The sequence below is a fragment of the Dermochelys coriacea genome, chromosome 1 (genome assembly GCF_009764565.3).
Source record: "Dermochelys coriacea isolate rDerCor1 chromosome 1, rDerCor1.pri.v4, whole genome shotgun sequence".
NCBI classification, from domain to species: Eukaryota; Metazoa; Chordata; order Testudines; family Dermochelyidae; genus Dermochelys; species Dermochelys coriacea.
Window position 1 is genome coordinate 187,159,815 of NC_050068.2, and position 20,605 is coordinate 187,180,419.

The 20,605-nt window shown below is 44.0% G+C and overlaps 1 protein-coding gene across 4 annotated transcripts in view; it reads left to right on the plus strand.

Moving 5' to 3' along the window:
• The window catches only part of RCSD1 (RCSD domain containing 1), a 43,156-nt gene extending 23,781 nt beyond the window's left edge, over positions 1-19,375 (plus strand). For 2 of the 4 annotated variants that reach the window (XM_038387939.2, XM_043510019.1), the window contains exons 2-7: positions 8,105-8,212; positions 11,084-11,173; positions 12,310-12,381; positions 13,813-14,016; positions 15,119-15,813; positions 17,102-19,375. In XM_038387939.2, the coding sequence (XP_038243867.1) occupies positions 8,105-8,212; positions 11,084-11,173; positions 12,310-12,381; positions 13,813-14,016; positions 15,119-15,813; positions 17,102-17,126 (1,194 nt within the window). In that variant the 3' untranslated portion in view covers positions 17,127-19,375. Of the gene's footprint in view, positions 1-8,104; positions 8,213-11,083; positions 11,174-12,309; positions 12,382-13,812; positions 14,017-15,118; positions 15,814-16,907 lie in introns of all 4 variants that reach the window. The other 2 variants (XM_043510030.1, XM_043510022.1) reach the window with 2 other exon arrangements.
• Positions 19,376-20,605: the final 1,230 nt, after the last annotated feature.

Sequence of the window (20,605 nt, forward strand, 5' to 3'; positions counted from 1 at the left end):
AGTCTTACATCTTTGGACGTAATGTTTCTTGTTCTGGGGGCCCAGCATGATCCTGAGCTCCGAATCTGAACAATCACTGTGGGATTTCCTTCTAGGGATGTAAAGTACAGACCAATGTAAGCCTGAGCCCTCCCACTTCATGGGTAACTTCTGTTTAGCTTTAGCTGATATTTTAATGGATAATACAGAGAATTAATAGTCTTTTACTGTGCATAAGCTCTGCTAATTTTGTTTTCCTCTTTCTCTCCTGTTCTTGTGCTATCATTCAGCTACTTTCCTAACTCCGTGCCTCTTGATTCATTTTTTTTCTTGGTTTTGTGCTCTTACTCCTCCCTTTCTACTTATTGTTCCACTTCCTGTTCTTACACGGCTCCCCTTTTAATAGCATCCTGATGAAAGTGGCAACATATCGTTTATAAAAAGGCTTAACTGAAAACACAAAATAGAACCACTTTTTTTCACCTTGAATTTCAGATAATGAACAGTATTTTTCAAAAGAGATCTGTTCTTGAACAACCTGGATCTTAACTCTGCTCTGACCAAAGTAAATGGCTATTCCAAACTTTTTTGTATTAAAATTTCATTTTTAAAAATGAAATTTTAAAGAATACTCTGGTATAGGCTATTGTATGTTTCTCCTTTAATTGCAAACCACTGATTTAATCTGACCTGCACTTAAAAATCCTGGGGCCATTCACTTAACAGGTGCTCCCACATGGAGCTAAAAATGAAAGCTTGTCTCCTGTCTGTTTCCAGCCACCAAATGGAAAAATGACTGACTTGTCCACATGCTGTGCTATATCTAGCCAGCTTTACAGCTTTCCCAATTGAGAGAGCAAGAGACTGGACCAGACCTCTTTAAATTCTCCTTCCTGAGTAAAAATTAATCTGGGGGTGGGAACAGGATAGTTTTGGGGTCTGACAAAGGTGGAGCCTTTCATCTCTAGACCAGATTCAAATCCTGCCCAGATAGATAATAAATAAAAGCTGTTACCATCTTATGGCTGTTTGGCTTTCAGTTTAGTTTAAACCCCTTCCCAAGTGACATAAGCTAAACCAAATAAGCCACTATTCTACCAGAATAAAAGTGTCCCCAAAGGGAGTTATAGTGATATAATTAGAGGTTTAAATTCACTCCTTAGCTTATACTAAAAAAAACGTTGCTATGGAGACAAAATCTAAAACTGTCTGGTGCTTGGCTGCCGAACTTCAAAGGAAACCCCAGTGTCCCTCTTCAGTCTATCTTGGTATTCTTATGGATCCCACTACTGCAGTATCTGAAAAATCAAATTGACAATCTTTTTCTTTGCAATTTTCAGGAGAAATAGGTTGATTAGTTAGTCAGGTGTGCATGGAAGACATGACAGAGGGAAAGCTCAATGCAAGAGATGAGTTTTGCATTTATTTCTGAATGCAGTGAGGCCTGTGCTCATTTTTACCTCCTGCAGGGGTGAGTTCTGTAGTCTAGCCAGCTCCTGTGCAAATTCTATCTCCCACACTGAAGAGTCTCCGACTGTTGATGGACATTTGAATTGTTCCAGTGGAATGCAGCTGCTGCTGAAGGTTAAGGTAGTGGAGGGAGAGCCCTGGCCACACCATTTGCCAGGCTTTTATGAATCTTGAGATTTGATTTTATTTTTTTCCTAATCACTCAGCTGCAAACAACCTGCTGTGTCTGAGGCACATCACTAGAGCTGTATGGGAGTCACACTGACCGGACTTGCCCAGGTATCAAACTGGGGGAAAGCATTTTCAAGGGTGGAATGGGAATGGGAATTCAGAAAGCCTACATCTTCAGCAATAGCCATTCAAAAAATAAAAGCTGTCTCTGCTATGTCAGCCCTTCAGCTAGAGTACTATGCAAAAGTGCTGATCTCACCTAGTCCACATCTAGCACATGCTGTACCAGGCAAAGATGTCCACCATCCACTTCTGGCTTTAGGACTTCTGTCTAAACTGTATAGCAGGTTACAGTAGAAATCTGAAGATCAAGATTCTTGGGTCCTATTCCTTTATCTACCAAAGATTATCCATAGTCACATAGATAAGATACTGACTACTGAGCTTTCTCTGCCTTAGTTTCTCTAAGAATTAACAGGGTAGATCTGGTTATTTTTGCTACATTTGTTCTGTGCCTCTTTGACCTTTGAAGTTATATATGTGGTGGGGAAAAAAACATGAGAAGAACCACCAAGAAGTCAAAATATTAAATGGGGGGTGAAGAGGATTGTAAATTACTTTTGTTATCCAGATGGTATTTAAAAGCTACTTAAACCAGACCATTGAACTAGAATCTTGATGACATTAATGAAGCTTGTTTTTTCTTGACAGGCTATAAAGTAAACTGGTCTAAGAACAAGGTCACTTCTGTCTAGGGTTGCCAAGCCTCCAGGATTGTCCTGGAGTGTCCAGGAATTACAGATTAATCTTTAATTAAAGATTTTTGTCCTGTGATGAAACCTCCTGGAATACGTCCAACAAAAACTGGCAAACCTATTTCTGCCCCCGTTACCATCCTAACATGGCTCATTAAAGGCATGATCTAAGTAGGCATAAAGATTAACAAAACTGGGAAATGCCTGGTCAAGGATTCCTACTGGGATACCTTTCACACACAGGGGCCATGAGGTTCAAATCTAACAAGAATCTGTACTATGACCATCCAGAGGATTTGGGGTAGAGTGGCAAAGCCAGGGTTGGCTAGAATGGAGCTTCAGAGAAGCTTATGTTCAGCACACAAAAAACCTCAGTGGTTTCAGGTTTAATTTCACAGGATTCTTGTGAAATGAAAAGATGATCAAATCTGCCCCCATTATTTAGACTCTGGCTACATTCATTTTATGTGGATTAAATCCAGGATCCCCCCCCCAATAAAATTTTGTAAATGCACAAACAATACACCCAGGGAAGCTCTTCTGTCTCTAAATCTCCCTGTCCTGGGTGCTTCAGTAGAACTTCTCTCTTTTGAAATAAACCAAGTCTAAGGCATAGGCTATGCCTATATTAGGAACTTTACAGTGTCACAGCTGTAGTAAATCCACCTCTCAGAGGCAGTAACTAGGTCAAAGAGCACTAGCTTGACAGAAGAATTATCTACCCTGGGTCGGTTTAACTACATCTCTGAGTGACATAGTTGGGTCGACCTAACTTTCTAGCGTACACCAGCTCCCAGGCTCTAACTAGGCTCAATTGCATCTGATTACCTCAGCTCAGAAAGGTCTTTATTTCCCACAAAATGGTCTGTCTTGGCAGGGCCTCCCACAAGGGTCATGAATGGGATAGGGTGAACCATGCCTGTTGGGGGTGGTTCTCTCCAGAAGGCAATAAAAATCTGTGCACCCTGTCACAGATGGCCTATGTGCTCTCAGTCCTGTCCAGGGCAAAGTCAACATGTATCCACATTAAACAAATCTGATTGGCCCTGGGTGGGGCAGTGTCAGCAGAAGCAAAGAATTGGATGGGAAAGTAAATTCCCCTTTTAGTTCAATAGGGGGTCCCTCTAGAACAGGGAAGAAGGACATTGTCAGGGAACAGATTTCAGAGTAGCAGCCGTGTTAGTCGGTATTCGCAAAAAGAAAAGGAGTACTTGTGGCACCTTAGAGACTAACAAATTTATTTGAGCATAAGCTTTCGTGAGCTATAGCTCACTTCATCGGATGCATTTGGTGGAAAATACAGAGGGGAGATTTATATACACACACAGAGAACATGTAACAATGGGTTTTATCATACACACTGTAAGAAGAGTGATCACTTAAGATGAGCCATCACCAGCAGCGGGGGGGGGGGGGAGGAGGAAAACCTTTCATGGTGACAAGCAAGGTAGGCTACTTCCAGCAGTTAACAAGAACATCTGAGGAACAGTGGGGTATGGGGTGGGGGGAGAAATAACATGGGGAAATAGTTTTACTTTGTGTAATGACTCATCCATTCCCAGTCTCTATTCAAGCCTAAGTTAATTGTATCCAGTTTGCAAATTAATTCCAATTCAGCAGTCTCTCGTTGGAGACTGTTTTTGAAGTTTTTTTGTTGAAGTATAGCCACCCTCAGGTCTGTAATCGAGTGACCAGAGAGATTGAAGTGTTCTCCGACTGGTTTTTGAATGTTATAATTCTTGACGTCTGATTTGTGTCCATTTATTCTTTTACGTAGAGACTGTCCAGTTTGACCAATGTACATGGCAGAGGGGCATTGTTGGCACATGATGGCATATATCACATTGGTAGATGCGCAGGTGAACGAGCCTCTGATAGCATGGCTGATGTGATTAGGCCCTATGATGGTGTCCCCTGAATAGATATGTGGACAGAGTTGGCAACTGGCTTTGTTGCAAGGATAGCTTCCTGGGTTAGTGGTTCTGTTGTGTGGTGTGTGGTTGCTGGTGAGTATTTGCTTCAGATTGGGGGGCTGTCTGTAAGCAAGGACTGGCCTGTCTCCCAAGATCTGTGAGAGTGATGGGTCATCCTTCAGGATAGGTTGTTCTGTCCTTGATGATGCGTTGGAGAGGTTTTAGTTGGGGCTGAAGGTGATGGCTAGTGGCGTTCTGTTCTTTTCTTTGTTGGGCCTGTCCTGTAGTAGGTGACTTCTGGTACTCTTCTGGCTTTGTCAATCTGTTTCTTCACTTCAGCAGGTGGGTATTGTAGTTGTAAGAATGCATGATAGAGATCTTGTAGGTATTTGTCTCTGTCTGAGGGGTTGGAGCAAATGCGGTTATATCGTAGAGCTTGGCTGTAGACAATGGATCGTGTGGTATGATCTGGATGAAAGCTAGAGGCATGTAGGTAGGAATAGCGGTCAGTAGGTTTCCAATATAGGGTGCTGTTTATGTGACCATCGCGTATTAGCACCGTAGTGTCCAGGAAGTGGATCTCTTGTGTGGACTGGTCCAGACTGAGGTTGATAGTGGGATGGAAACTTGAGTTGCTGCAGTACTTGTTCTGTGAATAAATAGGAGGCTTCACTCTCCAGAGCTGTCTGATCAGCCCAAAGTTGACTTTAAAACAAAGTGAATAATAAGAATTGGCTTGGAAAACATGCTAATGTCCATTTCAAACCCACTAACTGAAAAAGGAAAATGTGAAACCTTTATAAATATTGGTAAACTACACTCCCCTTTTGAAGGTAGAAACATTCCAAAGTTGATGCTGCAGTTTGAGTCCCTTTTCACTGCTCTCCAACAGAGAGTCTGACTGCCATTACTCCAAATAACACAGGATCCCCTTGGATGCTCATTTTTGTGGGAAACTAAAAGACCTCTGAGATCAGCAATCACCATCTTACTGACTATTGGTGGGATAGGACTTCCTAACCTAGCATCTTATTAATTCACCTATAATGGAGTCATAGGGTTTAAGGCCAGAAGGGACCACCAGATCATTTGGTCTGATCTCCTGTGTATCACAGGCCAGCACCTGCAAACTAAACCTAGCAACCAAAATAAGACCAAAGTATTGCAGCCCAAAGGAGATTAAATGATTCAGAGGGATTGAGGTACACCACTGTCCGAGGCCCTCACCAAAGCATGGAATTGATTACAATTACAATGGGGCACTCATGACTGCTGTGGCAGGAAAAAAAACCAATCCCTCCCTCAGTGATGCTACTCAACTAAAGTTGACTACAAACAGCACAACTTACTGGCCTGAGTAGATCTATCTTTCTAACAAGACAACAGTAAACGTATTCAATTTTATCAAGGTGACAGCTGGTCTTAGTGTCCTGTTTCCCAAGCACAGTCTTGGATAGCCTTGGTATATCCTCCCAAAGTGAAAAGAATACCCTGGAATTGGCCAAACACTTGTCTAGTATATTTTGTGGACCATGAGAAAGTGAGAGCAAGGGCTCTACACACCTGCTGTGAGGGTGAGGTACATGCCCTTGGAGGAGGGGGGAGAGAGGGGTCTAGTGCTGTCCCTCTAGTTGTGGGGAGGGAACCTTGGTGTACATCCTTTTAATTGGAGAGACTACTCTCATACATTTGCTAGAGTGGGAAGAGGAGAATCCCACTGCACCCTCAGCAGTGAGAGAGGAGCCTTCTGCAATAGAAAGAGCCAGATGAAACACTGAAGCATAATGGCCAGAGAGGATCTGAAAAATGGATTTTCCTGTTGTGAAATTTGAGGTGTAATCAGAGAGCCTGCAGCTGGCAGTTCTGTGGGCCACAGCCCGTGGACTACTTGTTCTAATATTAGAATGGCATGTTCACTGCTTCCTGTGGACTGAAGGACAGACTTACTCACACAAGCATCTATTCTATTTACAATGTGTTTTATCAGCTAAAGGGAAACTGCTTGGGGACATCCAGCTTTTTCTGTGCACTTGGGGCTTTGATGAAATCTGAGGGAGAAAGGGAGACAAGTTTTCAGGCATATAGTGCCAACAAGCAAAAAGAAGCTGCCATATCCTCTCAGGTGAAATCTGGGGCAAGGCTGAGGGCTGGAGAAGGAGCATACTGTCCTGTTCAGATGAATCAGAGTGTGCAAGTAAGGACAGCCATGCCATGTCAGGAAAAAAATAATGTATAGAAGAGTGGTTGCTCGTTAGACTTACAGTCAGAAGAATGCACTGCATGCCCTAAAATAGTTCATAAAGCACTTTACAAACATTAAAGCCTTGCAATCCTCCGTGAGGTGGGTCAGTTTTATCTCCATTGTACTGATGAGGAAAGAGTAAGGTGGTCCTTAACCACACTATGCTGCATCTCAAAGTTTTAGCCAAGAACTGGGTCCAAAACTGAAGTGAGACTCAGGCTAATTCTCAGTATAATCTCATTGATTCACTCTTTGTCTAGGAAATAGCTATCTAAGGACCTTTTAAGTTTCCACTGCTCTTTCTTTCAGCATGCCCCACTGTATTACTAGGGCCAAAGTCCCATCTTTGGGCTGCCCTGGCATACTGAGAGTGCCCTCTGCCTACCAGCTAAGCCAAAGGTGCAGTTCCACTGTCTTAACCCACAATTCCTTCCAAATTGAGTCAAGCAAAAAGGGAAGAATCTTGGGGGTTCCTGTTGTTGTGGAAAATGTGCGTTGGCCTAAAACCAGCTTCTGGTGGAACTTTTCAGACTAAGCAATAGAAGTGTGGGGAAGGAAGTGGTACAGGTCAAACACTAACACTGGTGCTGTGGGGATGCAGAAATATGAGGTTGTCTAATGAGTGGGCTGCAGCCTGGAAAACTCCCTGTTGTCTGGATTTTATGAGGTTCTGAAGAAAAGGCTCAAGACAAGCAAGTCAATGAGGTATTCGCAATTTCCCCAGTTTTTTTTTTTAATCGATGCTAACCAATGGAGCTCAGCAATTTTGGTTTCCATGGACACCTTATTTCAAGGCTTTTCACCAGTGTCACATGATAAAAATGACAAAACAACAATATATGAGGTGACTTGGGCCATCGGGCTGTGTCAGAGGGAACACTGCCTGGGGGTGGGCAGAATCACATGATCCAATTCCCCAGTTCCCAGCAAAGTACAGAATGGGTATGGGGGGGGAGCATCTTTACCTAAGCTTCTACAGCCTGATATCTCTTTACAGAGGTGAGATACTGGGAAAGGGCAGAGGGTAACACCCCAGTCACACTTACACATTCCCCAAGCAGAACAGAGGCTTTGTGAGGGAAGGCTTCTCAAAGCCCAGTCTCCTTGCAGAAGAGTCATTGGAAAGGGGGAAATCTGGTTGTGAGAGGCCTTCCATGACCACCACACCACAGAAAAGACGTTGGAGGAGATGTCTGCTATTGCCCAGTTTTACTTGCTACTGGCAACAGATCGTGACCGGGATGATGTGGGTAGAAATATCTCATTTAATTTCTTTCCACTGAAGTGGAGAACTGGAGACAGCATCTTTTGTTAGAGATGAAAGGTTCCCTGTTACAGGATCAAGTCCCTGAGCCGTTCAGGCCTTACTAATAACCTTGTATACTTTAAGATATTAACAGGTCCTATTTTCAGGGATGGTTTCTTCCTAGACCAGGTACTGATATCTGGCAGCAGTGCTCTGAGCCCTCAGTTACTCTTGCACTCAGTAATAAATAACCTGTCTACTTTTCAAGCTTCCAACTTTCCATATCTGTGAGACCTGGGCACATACTATCTTGTTTCTGATTTGTCAGGGCAGACTAGCAGAGACCAAGCCAGAGGTGGAGAACTCAGCATCCCTATCCGTGGCTCAGTTGGCAGGAAAGTTCAAGGAGCAAGCAGCCACCATTTCTGGAAAGGAGGTAAGGAGCAATTCAGGCACAGATAACAAAAATGGAGAAATGGGAGACTCATCCCTGGCCAATGAAGGTGGGGAGACTGGGTGATCCAAACATTAAAATAATGGCTTGAGTTTTGGATAGCAACTTTTACCTTGTATGATCTCATAGTGCTTCACAAACTGTAGTAGAACACACAACAATCTCATGCACAGTATACTCTATACATTCTAAATTTACATGTAGACATTCTTGCATACTGATTCCAGCTGCTGCTAAAAGAAGTTTGTTAGCCAGTGGCAGGATGTTTGTGCTTTAGGGACACTGAAAAGCCTGCTAAGACATCTATGAGTTCCCCAGTGGTAGCTGGTATCAAAGCAAGGTGCACATGTATAGCTCAGCACTGGGCCTTTTTGGCTACTGATTAATTAGAAAGCACCCAACTAGCTTTTCTTAATCAAATGTTTTGATATTTATGAAACAGAAATGAGACTCCAAATAGTGAGGCTGAACAGCAAACTAAGCAGCTTAGAAGCCAGCATGCATCTCACTAGCAGCTCTCCATCAATAATCATTAATAATGGTGATAGGTTCCTTAGCAATCTTCTGTAAAGCTCTGAATCAGCTGTCCAAGGCTCAGAAATAGTGAACAAAGTTTTGTCCCTCTTTATTTGATCCTAAGCTATTCTATCCAGTCACAGCACAGTAGACACACAAACTCCAGTTTAACCCGTGTGTATACACACTGAGACCTAATTAACTCAGTAACTGTTGGATTAAAAACAAAACAAAACTATTATATGCAAGGCATGCATCTCACAAATGTTTCCAGTGAGGACCAGCACATACTGCTATCAGGATTCCCCTCCTTCCCTAAAAGCAAGTTGACATTCAGTGGGATTTAAACAAATGAACATAGCTGGATCCACTGTCTGCGGCCAAACAAAAAACTCGCTCAAGATTATGCAGTTTTAATTTCATGTACAGGGGCTACAGTATGATTGAACTCAGGAGAAATAAATAGGACCCATTAGAGTTCAAGCAATGGTTTATTGATGGATTAGACAGCATAGATTGGCACTGCAGGAAAACTGATGCAGTCTTGCAGGTTGTTGGAATATTACATTAGACAGGACTCATGTTCTGCTAGGAGCTGGATTGACTCAATGTAATTGAGGACACTGGACATTTTACTAGCCCCAATATGCTGTCATTTATCACCAGAAAGCATCCCAGTCAGAGCAGCCTTATCTTTCCTTCCTCTTCTACAAGGAATAGGGCAGATTAAGGTAGAATAACTGAATCCTTGTAATCCAGGCCTGCTTTGCTGAGGCCTAGATGCAGCAATGAGTCAGTGAGAAACAGAGTCTGTTGGGGAGCATGAAGGAAAAATCTCTCTTGGTAAGGGGGACTGGAAGAGAAGTCTAGGAAACCAGGGTAGGGGTGATAGAAAGAATTTAAGCAGCAAAAATGATGAGTCGAGGCCCCAAATGGCTTTAATCCTCTGAGGAGGCAGGGAAAGTCAAAGGACTCATGGCCGCTGATCCGCTTTCTGTGACCGAGCAAGTCCCCTACTACCATCACAAACACACATGTTAAAAACAAAGATCATTTCAGCATATCACAATCCTGGGGGGTGATGTAATAATCATAGTTGCCCGACCTCACTATCTTTGTAGTCATCCTGATATCAGCATGGTGAGCTATGTCCTGCAAACTTAGCATACAGGACATTAATGGATGCCCACGAAATGTCACTGCCTCGCAATGTGGTATCATACTGTTGTGATACGACGACGTTTCCACAGCATAGGATGATACTACATGCCAGGATTGAGATGTGTCAGGATGGTATTATGTTGTAATGGGATGACATGGTCACAGCTTGATTACATTGCTTCACACAATGATATTGCATTGCTATCTGCTGACACAACATCACCAGTTAACAGTGTAAACCTCATAAAGCCATGGCGCCCAAGCTTGTCATTCCAGACAAACCCTCTAAAGTGGCCAACTCTTCAAAGATGGAGTTTGCCAAAATCTGATGTTTGTAACTTTCCAGATCTCTGGACATTAAGGGGGTAAAAATTATGACAAAAGTTACCAAATATTACACCACAGAGCATATTGGTAACTTGCCAAAGGTCACAGAAATTGGCATAAAATAGAGGAAATTTCAGTTTCTCTCATCTCCAACATAGAAACATACACAATTCAAATCAAGTTGGAGCTTTCCACACTGGTGTAAGTATAAGTTTCAGGTTACTTGCAGGGGCATGACTGTGCAAATGAGATGATGGATTTTTGGAGAGACTGCGCTGACGTCTGTGCTAAGCCTCTCCTCATACCAGGGGTAAGCTAGATCCTCCCAGGAGCCTGTGCAGGTTCAGACTGAGAGGAGTGTTTGTGCAGTTAATAAAAAAGTGCTGTCCCTTCTCTCCGGACAAACCTGCTTTCTGAGTCACTTGTTAAACATCGCAACTTGGGACCTGTAGTCTCCGTGAGCTGCTCCTCCATTTGAAAGATTAGCAAGGCTGTGGACTGTGTTCAGAATTCTGAACTGCCCTTCAGACCCTGGTACCACACGTAGGATAGTGAGCTCAGTGAATGAATGAAGCAGGAAGCTGAGGCCCATTCAAAAGATGAAAGTTCAGTGATTAGCAGAGACAGGAAAAGAAAACAAACATTACAAGACCTTCTACTGTGGGGTTTCCAATGGGATACTTGTTAGAGCATCTCCAAGCATATGGCTGCTCTTGGAGACATCTCCACCCCCACACTGCTTTCTGTTGGGCCTTTTGCAGACACACAACTCTGGAGGCTGCCTTCTGGTGCTTGAATGTAACCTCCTTGCTCTTCCTTTGTCACTCAAATGGCTGTCTTTATCTTCAGGTACCAGGTAATAAACCAACCCGGAGGAAACCACCATGCTCCCTTCCCCTACACACCCAAAAGGTGGAGCTGGGCCACAATGGGGAGCCGGTGAGTACCAGTGCAATAAGGAAAGAGCTTCCTTTTTGCTGGGTCTTATTCCCTCTGATTCCCTAAAAGGCATGTGAATGTGGGCCTTTCTGATAGTGAAACATAAACCATAAGCTCTAAAGCAGAGAACACTTCCCCTATCCATCCACAGCAATACCCCACACATACTCTGTTCCTTGCTGCCTCCTTACTGGTGCAGACACATGTACATGTTCCTGTTCTGCTTGTGAGGTTTCTCCTTCTGTGGCACCACATCTCCATAGGATCCACCTGATTCTCCCATACCAGCTCCATCCTCACATCTTAAGCTCTTTAGGGAAGGGACTGTCAGATGTTGTTTATACAGCAAAATGGAGTCCAACCTGGTTGTGGCCTTTAGGCACTACTGCAACATAAATATTAAGTAATAATTTGCTCTTGGATTCTTCCCTCCTTCTAGATTCACAGTTGAAAGGATGAATGAGTTTGTAATTCATCCAGTGCCAAACATTTCTTTTCAGATACGCTAGAGGAATAGTTCATAAAACACTTTACAAACATTAAAGCCTTGCAACCCTCTGTGAGGTAGGTCAGTTTTATCTCCATTTTACTGATGAGGAAACTGCATCACAGAGAGGTTAAATATCTTGCCCAAAGCCAAGCAGTGGCACAGCCAAGACTAGAACCCTGAGGTACTGACCCCTAGTCTTCTGGGACTAACCATTACACAATCCCTAATATGGATATACTAGTCAGAAGAGACACAATCCCATTTTCTCTCAAAAGAGGGCACCGTTTGGGTGGTGGGAAGGGAAAGGGAGGATAATGTGGAGGGCTTGGCTACCTTCTTTTGATGATCTTCCTCACAGCAGAGTGATATTACTCTGTACAGTGCTCTCCCCTTCCTCAGTCCTGTGTGATCTAATTCCTCTTTATCATAGACTTAATGGCTGGTCAGCAGACGAGGTGAGAATAGTAGGAAAGGGAAGAACAGACTCCTTTGTAAAGATCCCGCCATAGGCTTCAGTGACAGATTCTTCACTTTCCTTCCTCTTCTTCCATCTCTCACTTCTCAGGATCAATCTGGACCGGTTCAGGCTTCAGAACTTTTCTTTTCTTCATCTAGTTTATTTTGGTCTTTTCCTGTTTGTTTACAGAAGCAGTCTCCAAATGCTTGTCCCCTTCCCAGGATCAAGGTGAAAAGCTCGCCCCTGATTGAAAAACTGCAGGTAGGTGCTGGATGCTGTCAACATGTCTGTTGTAACTCTCAGAGAATTAAATCGATTAGCCTTTTAACATGGCTCCTATATTTGTATCCCTGAGGATATGTCTACACAACAGCTAAGAAGGTACTTCCCAGCATGAGTAGAAAGACAAGTACTAGCTCTGTTTGAGCTAGAAAGCTAAAAATAGCAGTGTGGCCATAGTGGCACAGGCTGCGGCTTGAGCTAGCCACCCGAGTATGCACCCATTAGGTTGGGTGGGATTGTATTGGGCAACTAGCCCAATGCCACCCATGCCAGTGTGACCACACTGCTATTTTTAGTACACTAGGTCAAGCAGAGCTAGCACGTCTGTCTGCCTGAAGCACCCTCCCAGTTGAAGTGTAGACATACCCTAAAAGCTTCTCACTTTTCTTTTATATTTCCCAAGGAACTCAACAGCTTACTCAGCATTTACTACTCCCCTGTATCTCTCAGTAGCTGGTTTATGCCAGTTAGGACAACTAACAATATGTGAGTCTCTTCACATAACACCCTGCTAATGCCAGCTGGCACTCCTGGTATTGTGAGCTTCCTCCTAGCAGTGCCCAAATAATAGCATCCTGTTCATAGCAGTGTCGTGCTCAACTCAAGAACACTCAACTATCCGAACTAAATAACACTGTTCAATGGGATTCCAGAAGTGGGAGCCCCATCACAAAGCATACCCAGTTATTTCAATAGTATTCTCTTGTTAAATTTAGTGATCATTTGAAGGGCCTGAGAGTGCCCACAGCTGCAAACTTCAGGTGTTTTCTGGCAAACAAAGAATGATTTAAAGTTCCTTGTTATTATTGACTGCTCTGTTCAGAGCCTCTCCTGTGCAAAGCTATGGGAGACATATTCACTTGGCTGGGACACTGGAAAATCCCTAATACTGCAGATGACACAGGAATGGTCCTGAGATCCAGCTGTTCGGGAAGGGCAATTTGTCCATCCAGAAATTCTCTACATGGGATTGTTTGTTGACAGTATCACCAGGAGAAACACAAAACCAGGAGCTATATCTCTTATGTCAGCTGGGAGGCTATCATGTTTGTTAAGGGCAAAGGCTCCCCCACGTGGTCACTGTGTGATCATATTACCATATAAAAAGAAAAGGAGTACTTTTGGCACCTTAGAGATACATTTATTTGAGCATGAAATGAGCTGTAGCTCACGAATATGCTCAAATAAATGTGTTAGTCTCTAAAGTGCCACAAGTCCTCCTGTTCTTTTTGCGGATACAGACTAATACGGCTGCTACTCTGAAACCTGTTATTACCATACAGTATGTTGTTTCAGTCCACTTCACCTCTGACAGGGGGAATTTGGGTGGCAGGTAGAATAACACCAAAAATCATGATATTAAATCCGAGGGGAGGTTTATTATAATGACTTCTTGGTTTTTTTTTGTAGGCCAATCTGGCATTTGCTCCAGCTGCCCTGGTGCCAGGTACATCTCCAAAAAGCCCAGGTCTGAAAGTCATACCATCTCCCTTTAGCACTCCCCCTTCAACTCCCAGTAGCCCTGGCATCCAGTCCCATTCCAGTGAATCGGATGAGACACCAGTCAGTTTTGATCAACCACCAGAGGGCACTCACCTGAAGTTTTATAACAAGGTACAGTGTCTTCCAAGCCTTCTCCAACACTGGAAGCCAAAGCCAGTTTACTGCTTGGAGTGGAAGTGGAACAATTGTCTTACCCTCCAATTCAGTCTTCACAGGGAGTGTTTGCAGCCAAATGAGGAGATCGCTGCATCTGTTTTGAAATTCCCTCTCACTGTGATCCATTGGACTCCCTCTTTTGCCTGCCTGCAAATAGAGTTTTCCATAGTCCATCATATTCCAATTGGCTTCAGGTGATGAAGTGGCATGACTCACCTGCTTCAACTCAACATGAGCTGGACTGATCACAGCTTTTCAAACAACATTATGTCAAAATTAATGACCAATGCTTAGTAGTGCAGTGCGTTAGTGTATTAATACAGCAGCTTGCAAGTCAAATAAACCTTGAAATTCTGCAGTGTGTTCCATGCCCACCCCTTTAATACAGAGGCATAGCCCATGGAGGGCCAATCATATAACACTTAACCTAAATCTGAGCAGGACAGGCTGTATTGACTACTGGGAACTGTAGTCTCTGTAAACCACAACTCTGGATTAAAGAAGGCAGCTGGTTAATTTCTCCAGTTTATGCAATTAGGTGCAGTTCTTAGTTTGCAGACTAGCTGCCAAAACAGCTTTCAACTGGGAGAAGTTGGGAGGCCCAAGACATACCAGAATAGCAGGGGCTTCTGCAGATTAGGACTCAGATGAATTGGCAATAATGGGAAGAGAATCTGGACTGCTTGATTTCACCATTGGTCCTCAGATTACTGAGAAATGAAATTCCTTTATCCTTTCCTATCACCCCAGTGCCCAAAATAAAATGGCAGAGGTTTCCAAAGTAATTCTTCACTCATAAGTAACTATATATCGAGTCTAGTGTCCTTGTAGTCAAACTTAATGTTTTCAGATTTGATAATGTAAATTGGAGAGAGAGCCACAATTTAAACTGAGGTAATGATCTCTCACTACTTATTCAAAGTGTTAATGAGAAGGAGAGCCGGTGTCTTGACTCACCAGCTGAGCATCCAAGTCATTCACCCTAAGTTTCTGGGCTGACACTGTACACTGGTGTGGCTTATTTAAATTCTTCAATCTCAGCTTTACCTGTTCTTAGGTGCGGACACGGGGATCACTGAAGCGCAGACCCCCCTCCAGGAAATTCCGAAAGTCTCAGTCAGACTCCGGAGATGGTGAAGATTTAAGGGTGACTGGATCATCTCAAGAAAATGGGGCCAAAGAAGAGGATGGTGATGAGGTATTCGTGCCTAAGAATCAGAAAGAAGAGTTGCAGTCACCTATATGTGGAACAGACAGTAAACTGATGCAGAAACAGATAGGATCCAATGAAAAGCCACCCTCAGGCAGAGGGTCCAGGACAGAAAACAAAGAGGAGAGAGAAAAAGAAATGGAGGCAGTGAAACCATGCAAGAGCAGCACAGGAGATAAGGAGAAACCGTGCCAGAGCACTCCAGGGGAGGAAGAGAAGAAGTCATCCCAGAGCATGCCAGAGGAGAAGCCATGCCCAAGTACCATGGGAGATAAGGATAAGAAGCTGTGCCAGAACACCCCAGAGAATAAGGAAGGGAGCACCCTGGGGGAAAGGGAGGGTGGCAATGCCTCTGAACAGGAAAAAAGGAACAAAGAAAATAAAGAGGTGAAGAAGGAAGAAAACAGTGAGAGCAAAGACATACAGGAAACATCAGATACCCAGGAAAAGTCCCTGGAGATGGGGCTGTCGCAGGCAACAGCAGACACAGGAACTGCCAGTGAGCATCATAGTGTGATGGCAATGCAAGAACCGGGCACAGAGTAAGTATGAAGCAGAGATGAGAGAGGCCACCATGGTAATTACTAATGAAATACCAGAGGTTCTCACAAGTGTTTTGCCTTAAAAATAAAAAGGCACTTGTGCCAGAGTGTCAGTGTTAGCATTTCCCTCTGGTGCTTGTTAAATACCAGTACAAATCAACTTCAATATCAGAGCATCTAATACAGACAATTAAAAGGCTCAGCTCCCCAGGCTGGCATGAAAGTGAAAGGGATGGTAGGTGAAAAAGAGAAAGAAATGCTGATCCTTGACACTTTGCTCAGCTGCCCAGTATTTTGAAAGTACATGTGGCAAAAAGCATTTTTCATCCTGAGACCATTTAGATTAAACTATCTGATTAAAAGGGACATTTCCAAACCTCTTGTTGGCACTGTCAGCCCTAATTGTGGTGCATGCATACCAATTTCATGGTCACCCACAGAACCACACAAACTAGTTCCTTCTAAATCAAAAAACACAGGCCTCTACCACTTGAGGTAAAGGAGAATTTCCACTAGCTATATTAGGGTTTACACTCATTGTACCTGGCCTTTAACCACTGGTGACCAACATAATTCCACACACCTAAACAGGTCTCCCATTCCATCCAAGAGGGCAGTGGTGCCACCTGCACACTAGCTATTGCAGAGCAGAGTTACATTGATGAAAAGTCACCCCAACAACATGGGACCCTCTGTATTTCCCCCGGTCCTGCTTTCTTACTGAACCATCTGACTTTGGAGGGCTCAAATCTGTGTCTTAAAGGGCATATTGTAGGGAGAAAAGATCCAGAATGAATTTAGATAGTAAAGTTTAAAAACTGAAAAAAATTGATTCCCTATCTTCAGTCCAAGTACTGACCCAGCTTAGCTGGTGAGAACAGAGGAAATCAGTCTGGAGTGGTCTGGCTGCAGCTGTCTTTCAAATTTATAGCAGGAAAACCATAACCCAATTATAAAAGATGGCCAAAAAGACACGCAGATACCAGACTTTCCTAGCAACTCCTATCAATATAAAATTGTAACATGTTTATTTTTATCACTTTCCTTACTGTCTTCTATTATTCTTTCTCTCTCAAAATGCTGAACCCAATCAGGACACAAGAGACTTTAATGTGAAGAGAAGCCAAACAGTCCAATTAAGGTGCAGCTACTGGAGGACTCTCCCTTGCAACAGATCAGCAGAATATTAATAACATCAAAGATGTTCACTTACCTATAACATTCTGTAGCAAAGGGAAGGAGAGACTGGAATTAAGACTTTTTTTTTTTTTTTTTTTTTTTGCTGCAGGGTTCAAAAAGGATGTACTGGCTGACTCTTCTTGGGGTATATTGAGCAACTTCATGGCTAAGTCTGGAGACCTGTTGCACAGTAGCTTGGGCATGACAAACACCACTGTTTCTGGGCCCACTGTTCACCATTACAGCAGAGTTCCAAATTTTGTTTGCTCCCTCATGTTGGACTTTGATGCAGTTTATCAGTTTTGGACATACATAAATTGTGCCTTTTAAATAGCTTCCTTTGAAATATTTTCAGTTTTCAAATGTAAGTAAATGGAGTTTTTAAAAGTAGGGGGAAATGATTTTCTCTCTACACATATATATGCTGTGTGGCTGACAATGTGAATCCTAAATCTGGAGAAGATCATTTTTAAATGGTTTATACAGCAGCTTTGATGAATATCTACTTGGACTAGTGTTGGGCTGGCAAATCTGTATTTGAAACACCTAACAGCTAAAGATTATTTTTCTATAGGATTTTTTTTTGTGGTTTTTTTTCGTATTGGTGAGAAGTAGCAACTGAAGTACCATATCCACAGAACACTTACAGCATGGGAAGTAATAGTGCAAGCTTTCCTCATACTACTCCATCACTGTATTCAACTGTTACACTTGATCCTTGCAAGTAAGTCAATTGTCGTTACATCTTCAGTCTTTGGACTCTACTGAGACTGCCAACAAGTGGCCAGTTAAAATCACTTTTAATTTTTTTGTGATATGGACACTTGTTTACTGCAAACTGGACTGAAATAACCTATTCATTTCATGTAAGCTAGTGAACAGCCTATGTATGATTGAGTTTCACTTATTATGGCAGTGGTGGGCAACCCGTGGCCTGTTAGGGTAATCTGCTGGCAGGCCGCCAGACCATTTGTTTACATTTGCAGAGGCACCCGCAACTCCCAGTGGCCATGGTTCACCTATTGCCTAGGCTGAACTGGTGAACTATCATCCCATGAAAAAATTATTTTAAGGAGCCAGGTTCTCTCCTTAGAGTGGGGGTTCTCAGACTGGGGATCGTGACCCCTCAGAGGGTCATGAGGTTATTACAAGGGGGTCACGAGCTGTTAGCCATGTGCAGGGTTGGCAGCCCGAGCCCCATCAGCCCGGCTCCAGCCCCAACCCTGCTCCAGCATTTAAAAGAGTGTTAAATATAAAATCATGTGTTTTTTAATTTATAAGGGGGGGTCCCACTCAGAGGCATGCTGTATGAAGGGGCTCGCCAATACAAAAAGTTTGAAAACCACTGCCTTAGAGTATTTAGAAGGAGTGTTTGAAAGGACTGGATAACAGCAGAAGTACTCAGATACTATGGCGATGAGGCCATATAAGCGCTTGGAGCTGGCATTTAGGGTTCTATTAAAACTGTCAAAGGACTAGCTGGCTCAGGGGACTAGTTGTGGTTGGGCTATGGAGCCATTTACCTCCAGCTTGCAGTAGCTATTGATTAGTCTACATGAAATGAGTTTGGGGGAGCATCACAATCCCTTTGCTGACGGACAGGTGTCCACATCACTAAAACCACCAGCACACCCAACACCGACCTGACCTGACAGTATCACTGAAGAGGCCAAAGACTGAAATGGCCATGGAGACTGAACTCCCTTTCATCTTTGAAGCAGCTGCACCAGGCCAGGGGTTAGACACACTGGCAAGGCAGAGAGTGATGGAACCTGGCTCTGCTGCTGCTGCCTGAGCTGCACCTGCTCTGTGGATGGAGATCTATGAGGCAGAGGCTCATTCTGTTCTGTGTTTGTACAGAGCCTACCACAGTGGGATCCTGAACCATGACTGGAGCCCCTAGGCACTACAGCTGTACAAATAAATAATATCCTGTGTGTCACCTTTTACCCGCACTAAAGTCATAAAAAGACAAATGGGTTTATGTGTTCTGCCTCCCATCCTCCCAGGTGAAAGCACTAAGGTATTGTTCATTCAAAACCAGTGAAAAGTGATTGGTGTTGCCATTTGTACCTAGAAGAGGTTTCTCAGTATATGCAACCCTCACACCCTCTCTGAGCCATGTCAGCAAGCGTCATCACCTTTGAAATATGTTTTAATCGGCTTGCTTGGACTTGTATCCCAGGCCAGGCTGCAGGCATCACTGTAACACTTCTTTTCTCAGCAGATGTATCTGGACGTGTGTGATTGTCCATTACTGTATATATGCGTGTGCATGTTTAGAGTATGTGTGTGCTGGTCAGGAGGGTGGAGTTTGTCCCCCTCATCTTGAAAATATAATGGAAAAACAGAGGAAATAAAACAGTGGAGTTGAAAAGAAAAATAGTGTTTCTTCCTGGGGAGCTGCAGAAGCCCAAACCAGGATGGGTAGAGCTGGTAGCAGCAGGCAGAATGAGGGCGGGATTACAACTAGGTGATAGTGTTGTGTTAAACCATCAGGTTTAAAATTTGTGGACTCCCTGGAGCTAGGTCCCACTACTGATAGCTCTGACTCAGCTATTCATCCTCTTAAAGTTCACTATGTGAAGGTCTTCAGGATGAGAACCTAAAAACAGAAATCCTATCTGTGTAGCCATTAAAGATTCCATGGCAAGAAAAGAGGTTTTTCCTTCAGACAAAATTGCCCCTCCACACCCACAATGGTGTAGCAGATATGACGTCACTCTCTGCTTCCATGTGGCAGACACTACTTAAAGGGGCTCTTTCTTCTGTTGTCTGTTTATAGGTCTGTTGTTGTTCTATGAAGAAGGAGAGATGGGGAGCTGTTCAGTATTGGATTGAGGGAGTATAGCCTTGCTGAGTGGGTGAAGAGAATTTATTCCATGAAGGACATCTTAGATCAGGGGTGGGCAAACTTTTTGGCCTGAAGGCCACATCTGGGTATGGAAATTGTATGGCAGGCCATGAATGCTCACAAAATTGGGGGTTGGGGTGCAGGAGGGGGGTGAGGGCTCTAGGGAGGGGCCAGAAATGAGGAGTTCAGGGTGTGGGAGGGGGCTGGGGCAGGGGATTGGGGTGCAGGGTGTGTGTGATGGCTCCAGCTGGGGGTGCGGGCTCAGGGGTGGGGCTGGGCATAAAGGGTTTGGGGGGCAAGAGGATGCTTCGGGCTGGGACCGAGGGGTTCAAGGGTGGGAGGGGAATCAGTGCTGCGACAGGGGGTTAGGGCACAGGAGAAGATCAGGGGTGCAGGCTCCTGGAGGCGCTTACCTCAAGCAACTCTTGGAAGCAGCAGCATGTCCCCTCCAGCTCCTATGCGGAGGCACAGCCAGGCAGCTGTGTGTGCTGGTTCCTGGCCAATGGGAGCTGCAAAGCCAGCGCTTGGGGCATGGGCAGTGTGCGGAGCCCCCTGGCTGCCCCTATGCATAGGAGCCAGAGGGGACACATGCCGCTGCTTCCGGGAACCGTGCAGAGCCACGCCACACGTGGAGTGGAGCAAGCCCCAGATTCCACTCCCCGGCAGGAGCTCAAGGGCTGGATTAAAAGGTCTGACAGGCTGGACGCAGCCCACAGGTCGTAGTTTGCTGACCTGTCTTAGATCAAAGACACTCTGTGT